Source organism: Halichondria panicea, chromosome 12 (genome assembly GCF_963675165.1).
Source record: "Halichondria panicea chromosome 12, odHalPani1.1, whole genome shotgun sequence".
Taxonomy (NCBI): domain Eukaryota; kingdom Metazoa; phylum Porifera; class Demospongiae; order Suberitida; family Halichondriidae; genus Halichondria; species Halichondria panicea.
Genome location: NC_087388.1, coordinates 4,079,922 through 4,102,558, shown reverse-complemented (window position 1 = coordinate 4,102,558; position 22,637 = coordinate 4,079,922). Strand labels below are relative to the sequence as shown.

Here is a 22,637-nt window from a genome sequence, read left to right as displayed (position 1 = left end):
TGATTCATGAGTTATAAAAGCCCCAAACTCCTGTGCCCTGCACATACAATAGTGGATGATTAGATCTATTTAGTCTGTCTCTCATCTCTGATTTTATTGATTCTGAGTTCCTATAACTAGATCTCAGTTTAATCATAATATTATATGAGCCAACACAACACACCCAGCTATGCCGAGGAAAACGCCAAGAAAGAAAACTGCAAACGAAAGGCGTGGGAGCATAAGTCAGGCTTGTAGTTACCAGATGGCTACATCTACTGGTGTGTATAATTAGTGTTCACTTGGGTCTTAGACTGTAGTACAAATCTGGTATAGATTTAGCCATTAAAATTGTGGACCTGGTAATTGATAGGCCTAGATATGTGCATGTAATAGAGATCTATAATTATAGAGCTGCATGTTGTTAACCACAACACTTTACAGCAACCAAGGCAGTTCAGAAGAGGAAAGGTCAGGCAGTTCAGAAGAGGAAAGGTCAGGCAGTTTACATGGCAAATCCTTCACCATCAAATTCTGCTGCATCAGAGAAGCAAGCTGATCAGTTAAGCAAGCAAATTTCTCAAGACATACCAATGCCTGTTGCTCTTGAAAAAAACAAACGACTACAAGATGCGTTGGAGAGTGGAGATGTTGCAGGAGTAATTGCTTTATTTAGTCCAATGAATAAATGGATTATTGATCTCAGGTTATGGAACTCAACGCAAAAAGTGAGTTATAGTGGAGGATTGCACATAATTTTACCAATCCTAGCAGCATGCATGCATGCCATTTTACAATTCCATGTTTGTTTGTGGTAATCTAAAGTGATTGTTATAAGCATACAAGTTGTGCTGGGAAAAATCCCAGGGAAATTCTTGGGGACAGTTCTACATTGTACTATAAGCTTATTATTATACAATGCATGGTGTAAATCTGTGGTAAATGCTATAAGCATGCATAGACTGTGGGAAGAAATCCCAGGGAGATTCCTTCGGAAAAATTCCCTTGGGATAGTTCACAAAGCTAATATAATTAAATCCATGCACAGGTAGATAATTGTAAATTGATAAGGAAAAATCTAGTTGGGCGTGGAGTCCGAATGCGTATATGGTTGGGTATCAGTACTTAGATGTACGTTTTTGTTCCACTATATAGTACTTAGGCAGTTTTGACTATTGTTGTGGCTGACAATCACATGGCTCAGGCTGGGGTATATAATTATAAAGAAATCGATAATTATATGCTGTTGTCTAGCTGGCTAGACTATAGCTAATAATTATATATAGCTGTTCTGGGATGCAAGGAAGACTTAAGAGCTCTTGATATTTCAGCCGGTAATACAAGATGTAGACTAGTAGAGGTATAGAGGCAGAAATATCATTTTTTATAGATCTAGCACAAGAAGTGGTACAACCAGAAGTTTCATATATACCACATTTTTGGTAGCACACCAATACTCAAAACACAAAGAGCCTATATATAATTATACGACTTAGAAATGTTGTTCAAACTTCATCATGTTTCTTTTCTATAGTAGCCTAGATATCAGGCAGAAGTTGCATGTTGCTGCATTACAATGAGCCAGCTTGCCTTGCCAGCTAAATTGAGCTATAAGATTTACCACTTGAACGCAGCAATCTGATTGGGCTGCAAATCAGTGGAACAAAAGTGTTACTCCAACCAATGCATTCTCATGCATTGGTGCACAGGACTCCCCCAACTAATTAAAGGAGACCAGAGGCGTAACTAGCAATAAGGCAGAGGAGGCCTTGCCTCCTGTACTAGTGAACTTCTAGTGTCATGTGACTCACCTAACTAGCTTTTAATAGCTCTGAGTAGCCAACTATATAGAATGAGCAGAAATGAGCTCTATATCACTGTCTTAATTGTTGATAAAGAAAAGAGAAGAAGAGCAGGTAAATAGCATTAGTTACTAGTAGCCCAGAATCCAGCAATCTGATTGGTCAGTACAGGGTTTATATTTCCCATATTAACCTGTAAATTCTCATATAAACCTGTAATTTTCATGTTCACAACAACCATTCATTATTAATTTTTGTGTTTTTCAAACATGTTTTTTGTAGATTGTATTATAAAAAACAATGAGAAGGAACTGTTCTGTTTTTGGTAATGACAAAAAATTATAATGTTCAGTCGCTGTTAATACGTTGGTTGTTGGATGTAGGCATAGAGAGATTGATGGTATAACGTTGCAGGCACTAAAGTTAAAGTTTGGAGGCATAAATTGACAGCAGTTGGTTTGCGAGACTGTTGCATTGCCATCTGTGAGTGATCAGTGTGTGCCAGTATGTTAATTGGCTTTACGTTGAGGATGTCTGAAACTGACTTCTTTTGACACTCAGAAGTTCTCTTGTAGCTGCGAACTCCTTCCAAGCTTCGGTGTCCAGTTGTTTCCATTATCCATTATCATTTGTTCGTCCACTCCAGCGTTGTAGAGTCTAGTAGCAGCAGTTGCACAGAGTATGTATTAGAGGTTCAGCCTTCTTTTGTGACCCTAGTCCAGCTCTCTGCAAGCGCTTCATTTCGGAGTCTAGGCACACTCGAAAGTCAAGCATCCTTGAACAGGTCAATCCCGGGATTTCCATTCTAATTATTCACCTTATGCAGATATCACTATCCAAACTGTACACTGCACCTGCCGTGATAAGAGGCCTGCAGACACTTTGCTTCATTCGCTTTGAGTTAGGTAGAGAAGATTGTGCAGGTTCTGTTGGCTCGTCCAGCTCCTCCTCCTTTCTTTGTTCTGTAGAAAGAGTAGCCAGCTCCGCCTCCACATTTATGTCGTAGAGGGCGGGGTCTATGGGATCGGTCATTATTATGCCGAGTACTTCTTCAGAAAAGAGCTTGTCTAGGCCTAGGTCTTCGTCTGCGTCCATTCTTTCGGTTAGTTTTTGAAATGAACCTAGCAACTAAACTCGTTAGATACTGTTTAGGAGGTATCTATGGGAATTATAAGCCCGCAGGCACTCGTAGTACCCTCGCTTCGCTCGGGATACTACAGCAGGCCTTTGGGCTTATAATTCCCATAGATATATACCTCCTAAACAGTATCTAACTATTATTTATATACTGCCATTTACCTGCCTTCTACACGATAATTATAGTGGGTGTGATTTCTGGTTAACCATTTTGCGGTTCCCGTAACATTTCTATAGTTACGCCCCTGGAGACTTGAATTAATCAAATTTCCTGCAGTAGAACAAACGTGCTACTCCAACCATATACGCATTCGCATTGGTGCACGGGACTCCCCCAACTAAGGGAAACTATCCGGATACCTTGGTTCCAGAGGCAGGCCGGATAACTGAATATGCCGGATCGAATGGAGAAACCTCGCCCGCTTACTTGCACTGCAAATTTAGTGCACGTGGGTGTCTGCGCATGTGCAGAAGATAATATGCCTGTGTCCACGGTGCTGTTAATTGTGCATGCTGAATAATATAGTGCATTAAGGGACACCCATTTTCAGAGAAAATTGCCAAGCCGGATAATCGAAGTTCTACTGTATTAATGTAAATTCTGTATAGTGTAGATCTACAGTGGAACCTCCATAAAATGGACATATTTTGGTCGTTATAGAGAGACGGTCTCGGTTGAGAGGTTTAATCACATGTATAATTATGCTTTATGAGTCAATTCTGCTGCAAATAAATCCTGGAGCCTTGCTATAACTGCTTCTCTAGCTTATACAAGCTTTAAAGGCTGTACAGGGACAAGTTAGCTGCAGCTAAATTTTCATGATTGTATACAAAATACTGCTATCTCAACAATTAATAATTTCTGCTAATTCTGGGTGTGGCTGTTTGTTCTGCGAGGTTATTTTCCATTGCTAAAGGTATTGGGGACTAGAAAGCTGCTCGTTATACGGAGTAGAGAGACCTGAGAGGTTGCAGTTATGTAGTTTTGGGTCGTTTTATGGCATAATTATTATAATATTATGGTTGCTGATTGGAGGTGGTCGTTAACCATCATGTATCATGATGATAATTATTAACGGCCACAGGGAACTAACAGAAGGCGAAATTCTTTTTTTACTGGTGTACACCTATACACAAATTAAGCTGTGGTAGCTTTGAAACGGTATAATTACCGTGCTTATATAGGCCATGCATTGCATGCACTGATACAATAGAGTCAGCAAAGAAGCCTGCATGGAGTCTTCACATTCATGTAAACCAATTCACAGCTCCATATGCATGCATGGTTTCATGTGGTGCGCATGTGTAAGAAAGTACCTCGAATAAAAGCCGCACACATCTACTAGTAGGTATGGCTCTATAATTATAGCCAGCAAGCTTCCAAGTAACAACACTTCAAATCAGCCTGGGGACAAGGCTAGTGTGCAAGATGGTGGCTGTACAATGGAATGCAATTAGTGATCTGTCTAAAATAAGTCTTATTATAGTTTTTGCTCGTTTTTATTCGACAACAAAGCTTTTATGTGAAAACTGATCTGCCACAACTAACTTATGTTGAGCCTGAGGCTATCCGTGCTGTAAACGCAGCACTTTAGCATGCAGGTGAGCAGATTTACTAACAAACAAACAAACAAACGTAACACATGACTGACTGACTATACTATAACCAGTGGCCCCCATGTGCCTCAGGTCTGTGTATGATTCTAGACCAAACACATTTGCGATATAAAAGTTTTTAGGATTGGCCATGCAGGCCTAGAAAGCACCAAAATGCATGGAAACAAGCAAACAGGGAAAGCCGAATGATAACTGTTTTATGAGGCAACCATTGCAGCGGCCATATATATTATACAGCTCTGATATAAGTAGGGATGGGTAGAGATCATTGCTGACTGAGCATGCACCATGAACCATAATACAGACAAAAAAATTGCTCTACCATGTGCTGTATAATACTCTACGATTGAACCCATGCAGTATATAATTATGTATCAGTTAGCTGTACTTATAATTTATAGGCAAAGATTCACTTGGCAAACAAAATTTTGGCTTTTTTTTCTAGTGATACTGGAGTTATTAATTAGAAAAGAGCTCTTTCAAGTATCTTCAAACTATATAGGAATTACAGCATCGAAACCAGCTTGAACCTATAACCAGATTGATGAGCCAAGTTTGCATCCTATAATTATACAGATAAAACTGACTCAATGGAGAAAAGCAGAACTCCAACAGGATTCAGGTCTAGGTTCAAGTCCAGATCCATCTCTACCTGAATATGAGGAGCAAGTACTACGGAAAAAGGTTTGTTGAGTCACATCATGCATTAATATACAAAGAATTATTATAGTCTTTTACAGTATTGTTTCATAGCTTTGATGAAAAAAGTTTGAGTGTAATACCCATGAACAACTACGCAACTTCAAGCTGTAAATATGATAATTGTATACAATTCAACTTATAACCATACTGTTATACACGAATGTCATATATTGTATATTATAATTATTATTACAACTAGTGGTTGTAATTAGGCCAGGATTGGTGTAGCAATGTTTCACGTATTTCACTCATCTTCAAACTGTTATATATCTTTGCAGGGAAAGGCTACTGAGATCCATAATTATTGTCATTTGCATCGCATTTTGTCTGACTGACCAAATACAGTCATCTCCAGAACATTCTGCACCCGGTTGACTACAACATGGCATTTGGCTTGCTCAGATTGCTTTCATGAGGCAAATACCTCTCAGGCTCGACTTACAATTCCATCGCTAAAAATGACCTCGCGTGCACAGCAGTGTCACAATACCTCGTGGCCACTTATGAGATGGATGTGACTGTGACCATTATTATAGATATAAGAAGGGAGCTTATGGGGATTGGAAATGCAATGTAAAAAGCATTGACGATTCGCGTTTCGGTCAACGCTTCCTTTATTTCCTCCAGCCCATGTTTCTTTCTAGCTAGGTTATAAACTAGCTACTGAGCTACATACATGTATTAGCAATGGATATATAGGGGAACTGTCACAACAAGGTAGCAGCAATATATAGTTAGTGAGCCCCCGCAAGCAGTAAAAAGCAGACAACTTCTTGAGAGGAGTTCTGTCTGTATAGTTTCAGTATTCCAGTATATAGAGTCAGAATCATGATGGAGATGTACTGTCCTAAAATACTGTGCCGATACAATGAACAATGAATACAAAGAGACATTGATTATATACCGTGCTTATTATAACCTTCTAAATGGGTACACAACATTCTGATATCAAAACCTGCTTACTAAAGATAAAAATAAATATTACTGACCAACCTAAAGCCAAGTGGCTTGATTTTACAATGCCCAGCTACTTAATAAATGAGGGAATAAATAATATGCATGTGTACTGTAGTCACAGCCTCTCCTTGTAGAAGGTACTATAGATAGACCAAACGATAATACAACACCCAAAAAACTGCCTTTGAAAGCTTCTAAGCTCCTGGTGACACAATTATACACAACGCTTCTATACAATCCCCCTCACAACTTCATGAACAGTCTAGATTATATAATTATGCGAATTAGTCCATGCATGCATGCACTTAAATTTATCAGATATATTCTTCTACCATGCAGTTCAAACACCAGGCATAATTATACTCGTTGCATTGTTAGTTGAGGCGTCGCCTAGTTTCTATGATGTATTGCTTTAGCGCATGCATGTCGTGCATGAGAGAGAAAAGTTTCAATTACATTTCCGTTGTAAACATTCGACTGTTTATATGTCATGCACAATGGCCTGTGGTAGAAAATGTGTATGTGAATGATGTTGGGACGGATTGACCTCTCTCCTGCTTACTTGTTTTCACACTTTTTGGTGCTTCAGTGGCCAATCCTACGTGCATATTGCAAATATTTTTTCCTACGTAATGATTCATGTGCTACGTACTGGTTGATTTTATTAGTAACAATTATAGTTTCATGTATTTGTTTATAGGTAATTTTCCTGGAAACTTGCTTGGCTGGGTATAACACAAAGCTTCCATCATCTCCAAAGCAACCACCTGTTTTGTCACCTAGTACTTCTTATAATGATCGCTTTCATTTTTTGAGACCTGATGATTTGATTATTGGAGACTCTGGTGATGATATTGATGTGTTCAACTTGGACAAAGGAATTGCAGCAGATGGTCCACTCTTAGAATTCCGTGATCTGTTTCACCAGCTCTTGGAGTATCGATATGGGCATTTGTCTGAGAATCAACTTTTTGGTAATCTGAATCAATCCCAAGACGATATTGAAAGCAAAGAAGATGGTGATGATACAGCTATGCGGGTTATCTTGCTAGATGACTTTGAAATTATTGGGAAATGTTCGAGTGAGCAAACATTTCTAGACTTTTTCTCGGCACACTTTGAATCTTCTCCAAAAGAACTTGTCGGTCAATTCCTCAGATCTTTATCAGAATTATTCAAGGAAAAGAAGGATATATTTGACACAGATGATTTTCACAGGGTGGTCATTGATTGCGTAACAGCATTCTGCTTGTATCTCATTGATTCTCGTGTCAGAGTGATGGAAGTGTTGGAGCAAATCGAAACAGATGTACACCAAGCTACAATTTCATATAGCTTCCTTCAAAAGCAACTGGAAGAAAACCAACAGCAAAAAATTGAAGATTTTATCGAACGGATACAAGATCTCAATAAACAATACAAAAAGTGTAACGGAGAGTCAAGCAAATACACAAGTGAGAAAAATCAGCTTTACCAATCACAGATTTCATTATACCGAACAATAGTGTCATTCATCGATCCAGAATTGATCTCACTAGATACTAGAATACAAGTGGACGAGTGTCTTAACTCAAACAAAAGCCACTATTCATACTTGCAAGAGTATCTAAACCATTTATGTGCGCTGCTTTCGCCCATGCTACAGCGCTACACTACTTCTTATGAGCATGAGGATGACTATCGAATCTTCAACGTGAAATTTGTAGCTGGAAGTTTTGCAGGAGCAAATGCATCCCTTAAAGAATGGCTGGAAAAAAACTCAATGGGACTAAAACCAGGAGATCATCTTAGATTTTTTGCTGACTCAGTCGTATATGCTGATGCCAACATAACACTTCCAGGGATTAGTTTTGCTTGTATTTCACCGAAAACTTCTTCCACAGACAAGGATGGCGTCAGTATCAACACTGATGGACTGTCTATATTAGATAATGATTTCCCAGACACTGCCTTATCTGGGGAGGCTGGTAACCAGTACAGTAACCACGACGGAAAGCCAGGTATTGATGGGAACAATGGTCGCTATGGAAACCCTGGTGGTCACATCTTGTTGGTTAGTGGCAGCTTATGCCGCGATGATTGGAATCTTTCCGCCAATGGAAGTCGAGGGGAGAATGGTCAAAATGGAGGCAATGGCGGAACTGGTTGGTCCCCCTCCTCTGAAGGACGTGACGGGTATGATCCCAAATTTGAAAGTGGCTGGGGCTATTATTCCTGTAAATCTAGAGTTATTATTAACTATGGAACGTTTGGTGAAAACGGAGGCCAAGGGGGTGATGCTGGAATGGGTGGAGCTCCTGGAAAATCAGGAATCAGCGGTAAAATTCAATTAATTGATCTTGAAAACAATGAAAATTGTCAAGAAAGTCGAGAGAAAATCGAAGATGGAATGTCAGGCATTCCAGGCCTGTCGGGTAAAGGTGGAAAGCATACAAGACATGGCAAAGACAACGGAGCGTATGCAAAACATGCTGGTTTCTGGGGTACGTGGGGGAATTTCTTCAGCGGAAAAGATTGCAGGAAAACAACAACTATCGTGGGAGAATTAACACACTCCGCTATTCCGAAACTTCGTGGGTCTGGAGCATGTTACGAGGAGGATGGAACTTCACTACCATATGCAGAGAAGGCTGGAAGTCACCCTGATTTTAGTAGTAGTGGGAGAGGGAAGAATAAAGACGGGAGAAAATGTCAAGTTAAAGTGAATCACGCTGTAGCTAACGAAAACAAAGCGATTGATAAGTGTGCTTGCTTCCATTCTATGCAGGAACAGTGTCGACAATCTCTGCAACATTGGAATGCTAAATCTCATGCCAGTTTCATGAGTGCATTCGCAAAAAAAATCGGAGAACCCGTGGAAGAAAATTTCACCGTCATAAAACACAGTGAGATGATAAGAAATAACAGTGAAGCTTGGATCACTCGCATTCACAGTCAATCTGCATCTCTACAGAGGAGTATGCAACAGCAAACTACAACAGAAAGGCGACGAGAACGAGCTCAACTAATGAAAGATGTGGAGGAAAGAAGCCACTATAAAACATTGGGTTATCTTGGTGCAAAAACGGACAGCCCAAAAGCGATTCTTGATCTGTCTTCACTAAAGACCTGTGCAGGAAAGTATTTAAGCCTCCTATCTGTGGAGGTACTTTTGTCTGGCGACAGCAGTGACATTGTTGTAAACGAGATAATGTTGAAAATATCAGAAAGAGAAATTTTCATTTCAAATGGACCCCCCAGCTTGATGAGAACACACAAAGCTACTGATTACTTTCGTATTCTCAAACAAGGTAGTGACCGATATCAGTATTACCATGTTGGCTCTTATTCAGGACGATCAATCCACGATAAGTCACTACTGGCCTTATTGAACGATGTTGAGGTTGAAAATAACCAAATTCAAGCAATTCCACGTGATAATATGCTCTACTCTCAAATGGCGACTTGGATACGAACCAACTATGGACCTAAGTCTGTTCCATGCTGCAAAGAACAACTATGCTGTATTTGGAAACTGAAACTGTTAATTGCAATCAGAAAGACGTATTTGGTGGTTGGTGGAAAGTATTATCAAACTCAACAATTTCAGTATGTTCAGAAGTTCTATGCTCAATGTGTTAACGATGTTATCACGGCTACATCTTGTGACGAACTTAGTACCATCCAAAAAATCTTACTTGGCGAAAATCTACTCATTTTGCCTTTGGATGCTTCTTGGATTAGCACAAGGCCATTCTGCAATGCAGCATCATTGAAGGTGAAACAAGCCATCGATAATTTCAACAAAATCCCATCCTCCAAGAAATTCTTCAAACTGTTGTCAAGTATTCATTTATATCACCTAAAACGCTTCACCGAATCACATGATAGCTACATTGAGCATCTTAGCTCAGAAACAGTAGTGGATGGGCTTAGGGCATTCTATGTACAGGTTTGCGACATACTTCGAATGCTTTGTGATGATAAGCAAATTAGAGAGGGTTCTGAGAAGGTACCTTGTGTGGCAGCGAGTCAATCTCTAATCGAAAAAATCCACCCATTACCAATCAACTGTCAGCACAATCAAAAGGCATTCACTGATTTGTTAGCTAAATTAAAAACTATGCCCTCTCCCGTGTATACTATAATCAGCACAATGTTTGTAAATCTAGCTCAATATTTCCAGAGCACCACTGGCATACAAGTGCCTGATTTACAGTCACAGATTTCAGTACCTGGTGTTCGGTTTGAAGATGCTTATGCAGCATTTCAGGCATTTCCTAGTGCACCTACACTGACAGCAGCAATGTCTGTGTGTGCCACCAGCTCAAAAAGGATTGTATCAAAGTTTCCAGATGAAATTCTCAATCTTTTGTCTTGGTTGTTTAATGCTCTACAACGCTATTTCCACTCCTTTGAAGCCGATACCAATATTAATGACTTTTTTCAGCGAGTAAATGAAGACGGTTTGAACATAACAGCTCTAGAAAAAATTGTATCTCTTATTGATAAAACGTCACAGGGAAATTACTCCTTGAACACGACAGTCAAGAGCTTTTTACAGATCCTCAGAAGTATTATAGACCAAACTTGTCCCGATGACATTGAAAAGTGTGATCATTCACTCTTACAGATGGATGTTTCAATGTCTGTTTTGAACTTGGAGCTTTTCTGCGTGCAGCTGAAAAAGGAGCGAAGCACATGCACAACAGATTCCATCCGAACAAGAGCAGACAATTTCAGAAACGTTTTCAGGGTACTAGGTCACTACCCCCTCTCACAGCCATCACCTCTTCTAAAGTATTGGGTGTTGTGTATTCAAAAGCGACTGCAAACAATCTCTGACGAAAAAGGTAGAGCAATCGCTACCAGTGAAGTATTGGTAGAATTGTCCTGTACACTCAAGCAAGGTGTTTCACAGTTACAGTTAATGCAAAAGTTACTAGACATCAAAGAATTGGTTTGTACTTCAACGAACCTTGAATATTTTTCTTTGTTGTACAATCTGGAGAGAACAGAAATGTGCAAGCAGTTTCTACTTCATAAGCTGTCACTTAGCGATCGATTTGAGCCGTCTTCTTGCCTGAGTACTTTAGTAAAGTGGATCTACCCTGATTTAAGTATTCAAACAGAACGAAAAGTTCATGTTGTACTCGAGAGACTTCCACCACAACACAAGGTTGTTTTCCAAACACAGGAACCTAATGAGGAGGATAATATCGATTGCCACACGTTAGTTCTCTACCCAAGCAGTGGTCAGTGGGAGTCCTGTACATTGTCAATCAATCAGCCACATTCGTTACAATACAGAGAGGTGTCTGATGACACCATTGCAAATGCTCTCAGAAGAAATATGACAGAATTACTTGAGAAAGAAGGAGAGCAAATAATTTTGAACCAGGAAGAAGCTGCTTGTCTTCTTGGAAGACTTGGATATGAAAACGAGTTTCACACCCACTTTAAAGTTGACTTTTGTGGCCAAGTTCTAGTAGATGAACATAGCGCGAATGTATGCATTGAATGTATCGATTTACGAACATGCTTGTGTGAACAGATTTGTATAGAAGATGTCAAAAATAAATTAATGGATGAACACTTAAAGGACAAAGTCGTTATAATTCAATGTTTATGTAGGGACAAAGCTCTAGAAATAGTGAAAACACTTGAAGTTCTTGAACTTACTGAAGATGATATCTCACAGATACAATCTTCTGTTGCTGCTTGCGTTATCAAGCACCCCTCAAAGCCAGCTATTGTGTACAATATTGAAAAATGTGAATCTATAGTGGATACTGAGTTTACCTACTCGCTACCACTGGTAACCAATACAAACGAGAATCCTATTAAAAATCTTCTATTGGTTTCTAACCTACTGAATAAGTATGATCAGCTATATCAAGCGTCATTGCCAACTTCTCAGCTTAACACAGCACTCAAAGCTGCCATACAAGATTCTCCCACTGTCCTTTATGACAAAGATGTGCCAAAGCTAGTGAGATTGATTCGTCAACAGTTTGTTAAAGAGTGTGTTAACTCACTTCCTTGTGACCTGCAATGTTTTCAGATGATGAAACAACTATTAGAGGAGATTTTGTTGCCAGCCTGTGAAAGCATAGTTGTTGAAGATGTCTATTTGTTGGGAATGGAATCGTACTTACAGTTTCTGCTGATTGAGGGTAGAAAGAGGAAACACAAGGGTCATGTGAACATAGATGACACTTACTTGCAACTTTGGGAGAATGTTTTGAAGGTGGATAATTTCTCAGTTCACACTGCAAAGTGCCTTTGTTCAGCATTTGCATACCTTCGTGAGTCTGAAAATGTCAACAATTACTTAACGTTTGAGAGTGCTCACCCTCGGTTTCAAATGTATAGCAATATATCGGAAGGATTAAAAATCATTATCGAGAAAAGTCCAAACTTAAACAAACCACTTAGCTCTGAAACAGAACAATTGTTAAATAGAATCCCAAACTTCACTAAATACCACAGAATTGAAGTGTTCCTGGAAGTGATAAAAGATATGGAAGAAGATGAACAAAATCTTTATACACTAATGAGCATGATTCGTTCAATAGAAGATCTACATGAAGAATTTTTGAAAATTGAATGTGTTGTCAATTGCAGTCTTTCAAACGAATCATGTCTGGAGAATATACTGTATTCTCCTGAGTTTTACTCACACGTCTCAATAATCCTACTCTCATGGGTTAGTAAAAGGCTGCACGAAATTATTGAATTCTTTCAAGTAATTCTCTCTGACAAATTCTTCAGACACGACTCACGGAGAGAGTTAGTCCTGCATGCCTTTTGCTCATGCTTAGTAAGCAAATCAGAAACAGCGTTCCAACAATATGCCTGGGAGACCATCCATGATTTGCTTTTAATAGGTGCTGTGCTCACAAAATTGTTGCAAGCTGAGCTCTTAGAAAATTTGCCATTGACAAATCAAAGTGATTGTACTGATCTACTGTCAAACTTGCTTACCATCATCCAAGTTATTAAAGTTACTCCAGATCTATTGCCAGTAGTCTCTATTCTACGGCAAGTTCCCAGCGGCCAATGGCTCTCAAACTTGCTTGCATTCAACTTTGTACGAGTCTGCACTGATCATTTTAAGTCAAACTGCATTTACCTTCACGACAAGTTGATGTGTATTGATACCAAGCTTTTGCAAATTCTATACAATGTCTTCACAAATGATCAGTATCATAAAGCTGATCCAAACTCGACAGTTGGTATACTTACCCTTGCTCAGCTTATCACTATTATAGAATGGCTACCTTTTGTTGAAGTGTGTTCGGAAGTCTCCACTTCGTTATGTAATACTTCAATGCCACTTTGGGAGAAAGAACTAGCGGTGATACATTTCAAGCAATATATTGATCACTGGGCTGACATCACAAAAGCTGATAAACAAAAAACAATGTACTTGATGAATCGAGTTCGGCTTGAAGCTGGTATACCTCACTTAGAACTTATGTCTCTCTTGTACACTATGAGAAGCAAGTATATCAGCAGTGGTGCTAAAGATAACGGGTTTTTGATGACTTTATTTGAAGATTTGTATTACAAGAGAGTTACTCTGCAGGAGATTAGCTCTATCATCGTAGATTGTGACTATCTTGATTGGTTACCTGCGCTGAGGGAAATAGAAAGTAACAAGCGAAGTAGTAAGCCACATAGAGTTAGTGAGATAATCGACCTCATTGAATATCAAATGAAAAGTGGTGATTTTGCCATCAGCCCTCGTGAGCTAGAGCAATTCAAAGGAGAAGCAGTGGAAACCATTGACTGTATTGAACATTGTTCTAAGCAACCCTTGCCTAGTAAGCAACAACTGAGAGATTTTTTTAAAACGCTTCAGAAATGTATTTCTGTTGATGAGAAAGATGAATGGCTTAAGAAACACCGCGTGCAGTTTGTTGTACACATAGTACTAGCTTGGATGTTAGCTACATCGACAACTTCAATACAAGTACCCTACAACACACAAATTGTGTCTCTTTTGCTCTTTTTGCAAACAAGCAACAAAGGCCTCCTTCAACAGGTTAAGACAGGGGAAGGGAAGACACTGATTGTTGGAATGCTTGCAGCTGCTAAAGCCTTGCTTGGTTGTAAGGTTGATGTTGTGTCGAGCAATAGAGATCTGGCTAAAGATGGAAGAGATAAGTGCGAGAAATTCTTCGATATTCTTGGACTTGTGGCAGCTGTTAACTGTGGAGAGGATGATGACACCAATCAACAGGCTTACAATTCACACATAGTGTATGGTGAGGTTGGTTCATTCCAAAGGGATGTTCTAACTGAAGAAAACAATCCAGGTGGTACGAACTTCAGTGCTCGCTATTTGAATTCCGAAAGAAATTGTCTGCTCGTAGATGAAGTTGATAGCATGTTCCTTGATAAAGGTCGGCACATGCTGTATCTGTCTCACGAGAGCCCAGCTTTGAAACACTTAGAATCTCTCTTCGTAACAATTTGGTGTTCGATTCTAAACCTTAACCCACAAAGTGAGAACAGAGATACTTCCTTTGAAACAATCTTGAATGAGCTAGCAGATCATTTAATTGCTTTGATTGAGAACGAAACAATCTCTGTCCCCGAGTACTTGAAGGGATTCTGTCGGCACAAAATGAAAGCGTGGGTTCGAAGTGCATACCAAGCCCGGCTTATGGACGCAAACGATCAATTTATCCTCGATCACAAACGAGAAGAGCAATCTGATAGCAGGCACATTTTCCCCATCGATAAACAAACAGGCACTGAGCAGTACAATATGAAATGGAGTAACGGTTTGTCACAGTTTCTTGAGCTCAAGTATCGGCTCCCTCTTTCAACTGAGAGTCTAAAAGCTGTTTTCATCTCAAACAAGAGGTTCTTCAAAAAATATAACGAGCAACTCTATGGTCTGACCGGCACCCTTGGTTCTGTTTCATCACGTAGGTTGCTTGAAACTGTTTACACAATCAGAACAGTGGAGCTTCCAACTAACCGAGTCAAGAGATACTCACAAGCCAAGTCTCATTGTGCCTCAAATGAGGAAGAGTGGTTTAAACAAATACAAACCGAGATATCTTCTAAGACTGCAAGCCAACCTATATTGGTCATTTGTGAGAACATTCGTCAGCTACAGCTGTTGAAAAACTACCTACTAACTCATGCTGTAGTTGCTGAAGAGCATATCATCGATTATGCCCGCGATGGCGATGATATTGAAAATGTATTCAAACAAGGTGGTGCTCAACCTGGACAAGTTGTATTGGCCACTAATAAGGGAGGACGTGGAACAGACATCATTATCAAAGAAGAACAAGTTCCTAAAGGTTTGCATGTGATACTAAGTTTCCTGCCCGAGAATACAAGAATAGAAGAGCAAGCATTTGGGAGAGCTGCTCGTGCCGGACAAGCTGGAAGTGGCTGTTTAGTTGTTCCAATTGATTACAGAGAGTATCAAGATGAAATTGAAACTTTTGGCTCTCTTGAAACTGCAACTGAAGTAATAGTAGAAATGGAGAAGATCAAAAGAGACCAAGCAGAGACTGATCGACTTGGTGTACTGTTAAGTGAAGGCTTGCCCAAACTTGATCTCGAAGAGAAAATGTACTTACTATTCCAGGAATATAGAAAAGCATTTGCTTCAGCTGTAAACGTTAGCAGTGCTAAATTGTTTAATATTGCGATTATGAAGCTTGAAGAGTGCAAAAGAGCTTGTATTACAATCGTAACTGATCGCTGGGCTTATTGGTTAGACTCAATGCGCACACAAATTCAAGCTGCAGATACCCAAGACAAAAGACAGCAAGTTCAAGATCTCTTTAACAAAGAGTTTCGTTATGAAGAGCTGTCAGTTCCTTCAACAGCTTCTGACTCACCATTTTTCACAATACCAGAAGACTACATCCAACTAGGCCAAGCTTTTCTCAAAGAGATCCAAAAGCCTGAAAAGAGATCTTTCAAGAACAATAAAAAGGAAATGTACTCAGCTGCTCAAACCTGTTTTGAAAGAGCGATACTTAAAGGTGATATAACAGGACTTCCTGCAATGGCAGCTTGCTATTGCTTCGTTAAACTTAACCATAAAGCAACAGTTGAAAATAAAAAAAGGGTTTGCCACTTTTTGAAAATTGCACGATCTCATCTGAATGAGTTGCGTAGAAGTTGGATGTCTAATGGAGAAATCGGTCGCTTGTTATCCGATCTTCTTGATGTTAGCCAACATGTTGACTGCAGTGAAAACCGTTATTTACAGCAAACAGAAGAAAAGATCAAAGTTATTGGATTGCACTTAAACATCATTGAGACACTGTTGGGAGGCACTGTTGATGAGTCTTCATTTGTTAAAGAATCTACTTTAACTAGTGAGAATATAACTGAAAAGCAGTCAGGGGAAATCTATGGCAAGTTGGTTGCACACGGATTTATATACCACCATAAAGTAAGGAAGTGCTGGAAAAAAGGGGATAAACTAAAGCATCTTCTTAACAAAGAGGTTGATCCTCACATTGCAGACCATTTAATGAGTCTTGTCCCCACAAGTACCAGTATCATCGAAAGTGATATCTCAAAGTTTATTTTCAGCAGTGAAGATCTTTGGAGTGTTCTTAGCCCGCTAATGGGGCAGACTGAAGAGGTTGTAGTTATCGAAGTTAAACAAGTAGAGGCAAAACTGACTAGTGATGAACACAACGAGAACTGGAAAAAGTTTGTAAATCAGTTCAAATCTCAGGAAACTGATTGTCAAATCGTACTACCATCTCATGATCCCACCCTGCAGAAACAGGAATACATAAATCTAATTTCACACTTGAAGGATAACTGCCTTGTTGTTGAAACTAGGAGAGGTTTACTCATTGAAACAGCTTGCGAGTGTATACTTACTCTAGAACTGGGTGTCTATAAAGATATTGAAATCTCCAGGGATGGTGGTCACCTTAAGTTACGTGCATTCTTGGCAGAAGTGTTAAAGCACTGCTGTGAGAATGAAAGTCGTTATCTCTACGAACACATGCTACCTTATGGGAAGAAATCACTGGAAGCGAAAAAAATTCATGTGTTTCTTCAGGAATATGGAATCTTAAAGTCTGGCCAACTGGCTGTTACAACCAAATATGGCATCAAGGATGAAGAATTGAGGTCACTGGCAGAGAAAGCATTAGGTAAAGAATACACCGAGGCACAGACTAGTTTCATCCTAAACGTCCTGCAAGGCTTACAAGGTGAAGTCTGTAAATTTGAACGAGACATGAAAGTTAGTTTTGTTGATTTCAGTGAACTTGATCCTCGCCCTGATGAAATTCCTCAAGCACTAGAGTTCTTCACCACATGGCATATGGATAACTTTTTAACAGTGGAACAAGCTGACAAAGGATGGTGCTGGGATTGGAACGCTTTTGCATGCGCCATGATTGGTCTTGCTCAAGTCATAGCTGGGGCAGCTCTAGTCGTATTCACAGCCGGAGTAGGTGCTTCAATAGGGGCTGGACTGATTGCCGAAGGAATAAATGACATGATGTACGCTACTATGGCAGGCCTAACTGGGACATTTAGTTGGAAAGACTGGGCAATACAGAAAGCTATTAGCATTGCCATCACTGTAGCAACTGCTGGCATTGGTTTTTTGGCATCTGGTGGCAGTACAGCTGCTAAACTTGGCTCACCTTCTACACTGGCAGCATTTGGTAAAGTCATGGCTAAAGCTGCTGGCCAGTTTGCTGTGAGTGCTGTGACAGGAATAATTTCAGACATAGTTTTGGCTGAAGCACAACAGCAAATAGTTGCTGGTGTTGTGGAATTCATTCAGAAGAACATATTATCAAAGATGAGAGATGAATTACACAAACGGGTAACCAGATTGTACGATGTAGCCGATACTGATGATGCTTTCCATGAAAAGTGTCAAGATATCCAAAAGCATTTAGTAAAAGCTCTACAACAACTTTTACCAGATCATGTTGATCGGATTGTATCCGAAATAAGCACTTGCTTGAGTAACAGCTTTGATACACTAGCTGCTAACTTAAGCAGATCTAACTCCAAATGGGCCAAAGTGGCCGGAAATGCTGCAAAAGCTGTTCGAATAGCAAAAATAATATACTCCGCAGTGAAAAAAGTTGTGAAAGTGGGTCACCTAGTGTCAGCTGTGGTTAAAGTACTAGATTGCAAATCCAATAAAACCCAAGACACTGCTGAGCACTCTGGCCAAAGAAGGCACTCTAACAGTGAAAGACAGAAAGGCTCTCGGAGTGGCAGTGGAAGGCCCAATCACCTGGTTGGTAGAAATAATACGCCTACTGTATTGCAAGATTGTCCGGAGCCTTTAAACACCACTGATCGGAACGTATTGCCTGCCAGAGAAAGTTTAATTGAAAGTGAATTAGCTGATATTGAACGAGCCTATATAGAGCCAATAGAAAAGAAATTGCAATCTACACTGAATAAAGGTGTCGAAAAAGTTGTCAAAAAAGGTGTCAAAACAGTTGGAAAGGCTTCAAAGAAGGCTGTCTCAAAGTGTGTAAAAAAGACATTTGGTAAGTCTCCATCTCAAGTTGTGAAAAACCTTAGTCAAAACAATATTCGCCCGGAGCTAGCAGATGTGACTGTACCAGCTACACTTTCCCAACAACAGCCTCTTCCTGCAGAAGAAGATGAAATCCTCAAAGACCATCAAAAACAAAGAGATACATTTAAAGAAAGTATTTGTGACCCCTCAAACCACCAAACTGTCATGATGCAAGCCCCAGCTCAACCAGTGACAAGTTCACATGGTTCTATTGGTAGCAATGAAAATGGCCAACAGGCAGCGCCTCACCAGAGCCATCGTACTGGGGGAAATCCTGGCAATTCTGCTGATCAACGTGTTCGCCTACTGGGGGGAAATCCTGGGGGGGAAAATCCTGGCAATTCTGCTGGTCAAGGTGTTAAGAAAAGATCCAGAAAAAAGGCTCATGATATGTTACCAGAAACTTACGACGAATATCAGGAAGACAATATACTCTATAGACAATATAAACAACGCAATGGAATACAGGTGAAGAATGAGACAGTCTATAATGAGGCTGGACGAGTCGTGTTATTTAGGGGTACAATTACAGGGATGGAATTTACAAATGAACGAGCTAGAACCGGCCCAATATATGGTATGCGGAGCGAAAAGAAGTTGGAGACATTCCATGTAGCACCTGCAAATGCTGGTGTCAATGCAGGGGGCAGGTTTTTCTCCCCTAAATGTTGTGATCCATGTTATTATGGGAATGCTATTCCCTCTACCTCCGAATACAACAAAAAGGAGTGGCATCAGGAAAGAAACAGAAAAGGCATATGTAAGGGAGGTATACAGGGTAAGTTTGATGTCACTTTTAAGGCCACATTAAGTAATAGATCTGGTATTGATCGCATTACCTCGTACACGGCCACGTACTACCAGGTACGAGATGGAAAAAGAAAAATTCTAGAAAATATCAGAATGAATGAGGATGTAGGCTCAACAGGGATTAAGAAAGCTAAACAAATTCCCCCTTCAGGCTCGAGACCGCACACCAGAGCACACCCATCTTCTGCATGGTATATAACACATAGTAACACTTGATTTCATTATTATTTTGTTTAAATTTTAGTTGCGATATTGTGTAATTCGTGAACAGCTAAATGTACATTAGAAACTTGTATAATTTATTATGACAGCATCGTGATCGATGCACTCGTTTTTGTGACAAAACTGTGTTTTGACTTCCTGATACAATTATAATGTATCTGTATGGTAACGACTCATATGATAACTATAATATTAAGCAGTCTCTCTGACAATTGCAATCAGTTCGTTATTCTGCGATTGTGTCCTTTAGATTGACTGTCTGCCATGAGGTTGATAGAAGTCAATATCTGGACCAATTGGAACAATAGTTTCTCCATCACGATTTCGCTGCACAAAGAGAACAACTTGATAATTATGAACCCAAGGGTAACCAATACTTATATTAATAATAATGACTTGCTTTGTGATACTGGTACAGGTATGCAGTAGCATTGTCATGCTAAGCCCTTACAGTATACACCTGTAAGTATAACGTCACCTAATTAACTTACGTAGTATCCTTGGGTGAAATGCTCAAAGTTAGTAGTATCACCAAATCCGGTTGTCTGGAACAAGTCACGAAGATACCCCCACATGCTGGGATAGTCAATAATTCTCTTCTTGTTGCACTGTGCAGTCAAGACATATAATATAATTATAGTCATAGCACCTATGTACGTAGCTCTAGAATTAATTGTTAATTACTGCATGCTGTGTTTTTTTACCAACACAAAGTGACATGTGCTAGGAAGAAGCAATTAACCTAACAAGTATACCGGTATAACTGGAAGTATTATAAATTATTTGGTGAATGAGGTATTTGAACCAACTTGGCAGTTTTTAATTTGGCGTATCGGCTACTACAGTTAAGTTGTGTCCACTGGAAAACTTAGTTTTAAATATGGCAATCTTCGGAAAAATCCGCCAAATCGTCGAATTAAAACACCCACCATTATACAGTACTGTATACATAAACTATTGCTTCGATCTTTCAATCTATGTAGTGGGTACTGCTTAAGATTTACTATAGTGTCTTTATTAGTATACCTTAAACTTTGTGTGATAGGCGAAATCGAATCTAACAAGGGTAGTGAAGAGTCTAACATCGGCCTCAGTGAGAGTGTTTCCAGTGAGATAGCGGTGTGTAGAGAGAATGCCCTCAACACGATCCAGACCCTCAAACACCTCCCTCACAGCCACATCATAGGCAGCCTGGGTCCCGGCAAAACCAGCACGGTATACTCCATTGTTGATCTGACTGCAGACGTCCATGGATATGATAAGGGAGTATAAATATACATTGTAGAATGTCATAGTGATGTGATTACACACTTAGTCAAATCATAGATAGAGTAGAGAGGGATTGGAAATGGAAGTACCCTCGAAGTACCATCCGTGTATCTCCGCGGTTTTAATCGAGGCTTACTTTTTAACACGAGGGCTAAACATGAATAATTCATGAGAATTGTTTTGCTCTCTGTAAGGAGTCCACGAGCAGTTCTGCTGCTAAACATCAACTTTCTCTAATACTTGAGGCCATTTGGGACACAGGACAGTATTTAGTTACACAGCCTTAGCTATATCAAAGGTACTATAGGATTAACACAAGCATGAAAAAGCGCTCTGTGTACCTCTAGCTACATCACGACAATCGAAATTATATTTCTTCATTTCCAATTGATACCTACTATCAGGGGGCATGTGATTCAGCAATGGGGGTAGCTCTGAGATGTATGCATTGGACACAATAAACTTCCCGGGCTTTTGCGGGAGTTATGAAGAGATACACGGGTGGTCCCAGAGCCACTATGTACACTTCATTGTAAAACATCACGTGAATCACTTCCGTTTCCAATCCCTCTCTACTCTATATCTATGGTCAAATACAATGGTGACACAGTAGTGAACAAATGCATTTTAGCGTTATAGGCCAGATAAAGAACCGAACAAGCTGCCTACAAAATGAATCTTGTTAGCTCACGTACGGATATATCCACTCATTGAGATCATCAATATCTTTCCTGAGGTGTTCGGGGTACAAGTCCAATGAGCGTTGCCCATCAGTCTCACAGAATTCATTGAACTCAGAGTTAAGCATGCGGATAATTTCAGAGCTCTCATTGTTCACAATTGTCTTCTTCTCCTTATCCCACAGAACAGGCACAGAAAAATGACCCTATATATACAGCAAGAAAAACAGTGTTTGTAAAAAGTATCGGTTTTGGCAGAAACCTTGTGACAGACGTACACCAACACTGCACGTCCGCCACAGTTACACTTTTAAATGCACTACTAAAGATAACTTCCAATGCATATAATTATTTCGGAAAGGTGCACTATGATTATACATAGATCTACATGTCTTAATACCCATGTTTTCATACCGAGTAGTTAGGATCTGCCAGGAAATAGATATCCCTGAGGTAGGTGCATCCATTCACTGTGTCTGCAGTTGTTCCAGGCACAGATGGATCAAACCTCCATCCTTTCTCAACGTCTCTCCACCGATCAGCTGTATCCATAGAGATGATTTTCTCCAGGCCTTTGTATCGTCTGGTCACTTTGGTGCGGTGGGCCCATGGGCAGTTATTGGCTACATAGAGGTGGTATCGACCACTCTCGGCTTTGAATCCACTGCTGCCATCCTTAGTGATCCAGTTTCGAAAGCTGGATGTACCCCTCAAGAATTCTCCTTTGATAGGGGTTACTGCCTTGCTGGCTGCCATCTGATGTTTAATTTAATGGTGTGATTTGATTGATTCTCTGCTCTGCAGAAGTCTTAGTAGCCAGCTAGTCTAGCTGTGGGAGGTCTATCCACAGTAATCATGATCCAACCGCAGGAGCTGATGACTGACGTCACAACTCATTAATTTATAATGCATGCTAAAGCT

At 39.9% G+C, this 22,637-nt stretch overlaps 2 protein-coding genes across 2 annotated transcripts; one reads left to right on the top strand and one right to left on the bottom strand.

The window, feature by feature from the left end:
* The first annotated feature begins 17 nt into the window (after positions 1-17).
* LOC135345776 (uncharacterized) lies at positions 18-19,967 on the top strand. Its single transcript, XM_064543217.1, has 4 exons — positions 18-260; positions 424-707; positions 5,112-5,219; positions 6,895-19,967. Exons 1-4 carry the CDS (start codon positions 170-172, stop codon positions 19,759-19,761), a joined length of 13,350 nt encoding a protein of 4,449 aa, XP_064399287.1. The 5' UTR covers positions 18-169; the 3' UTR covers positions 19,762-19,967.
* Positions 19,892-22,618, bottom strand: LOC135345795 (glutathionyl-hydroquinone reductase YqjG-like). The gene is made up of 5 exons (XM_064543252.1): positions 22,131-22,618; positions 21,732-21,922; positions 20,794-21,004; positions 20,259-20,375; positions 19,892-20,094 (listed from the first exon to the last, which is right to left on the bottom strand). Exons 1-5 carry the CDS (start codon positions 22,470-22,472, stop codon positions 20,014-20,016), a joined length of 942 nt encoding a protein of 313 aa, XP_064399322.1. The 5' UTR covers positions 22,473-22,618; the 3' UTR covers positions 19,892-20,013.
* Positions 22,619-22,637: the final 19 nt, after the last annotated feature.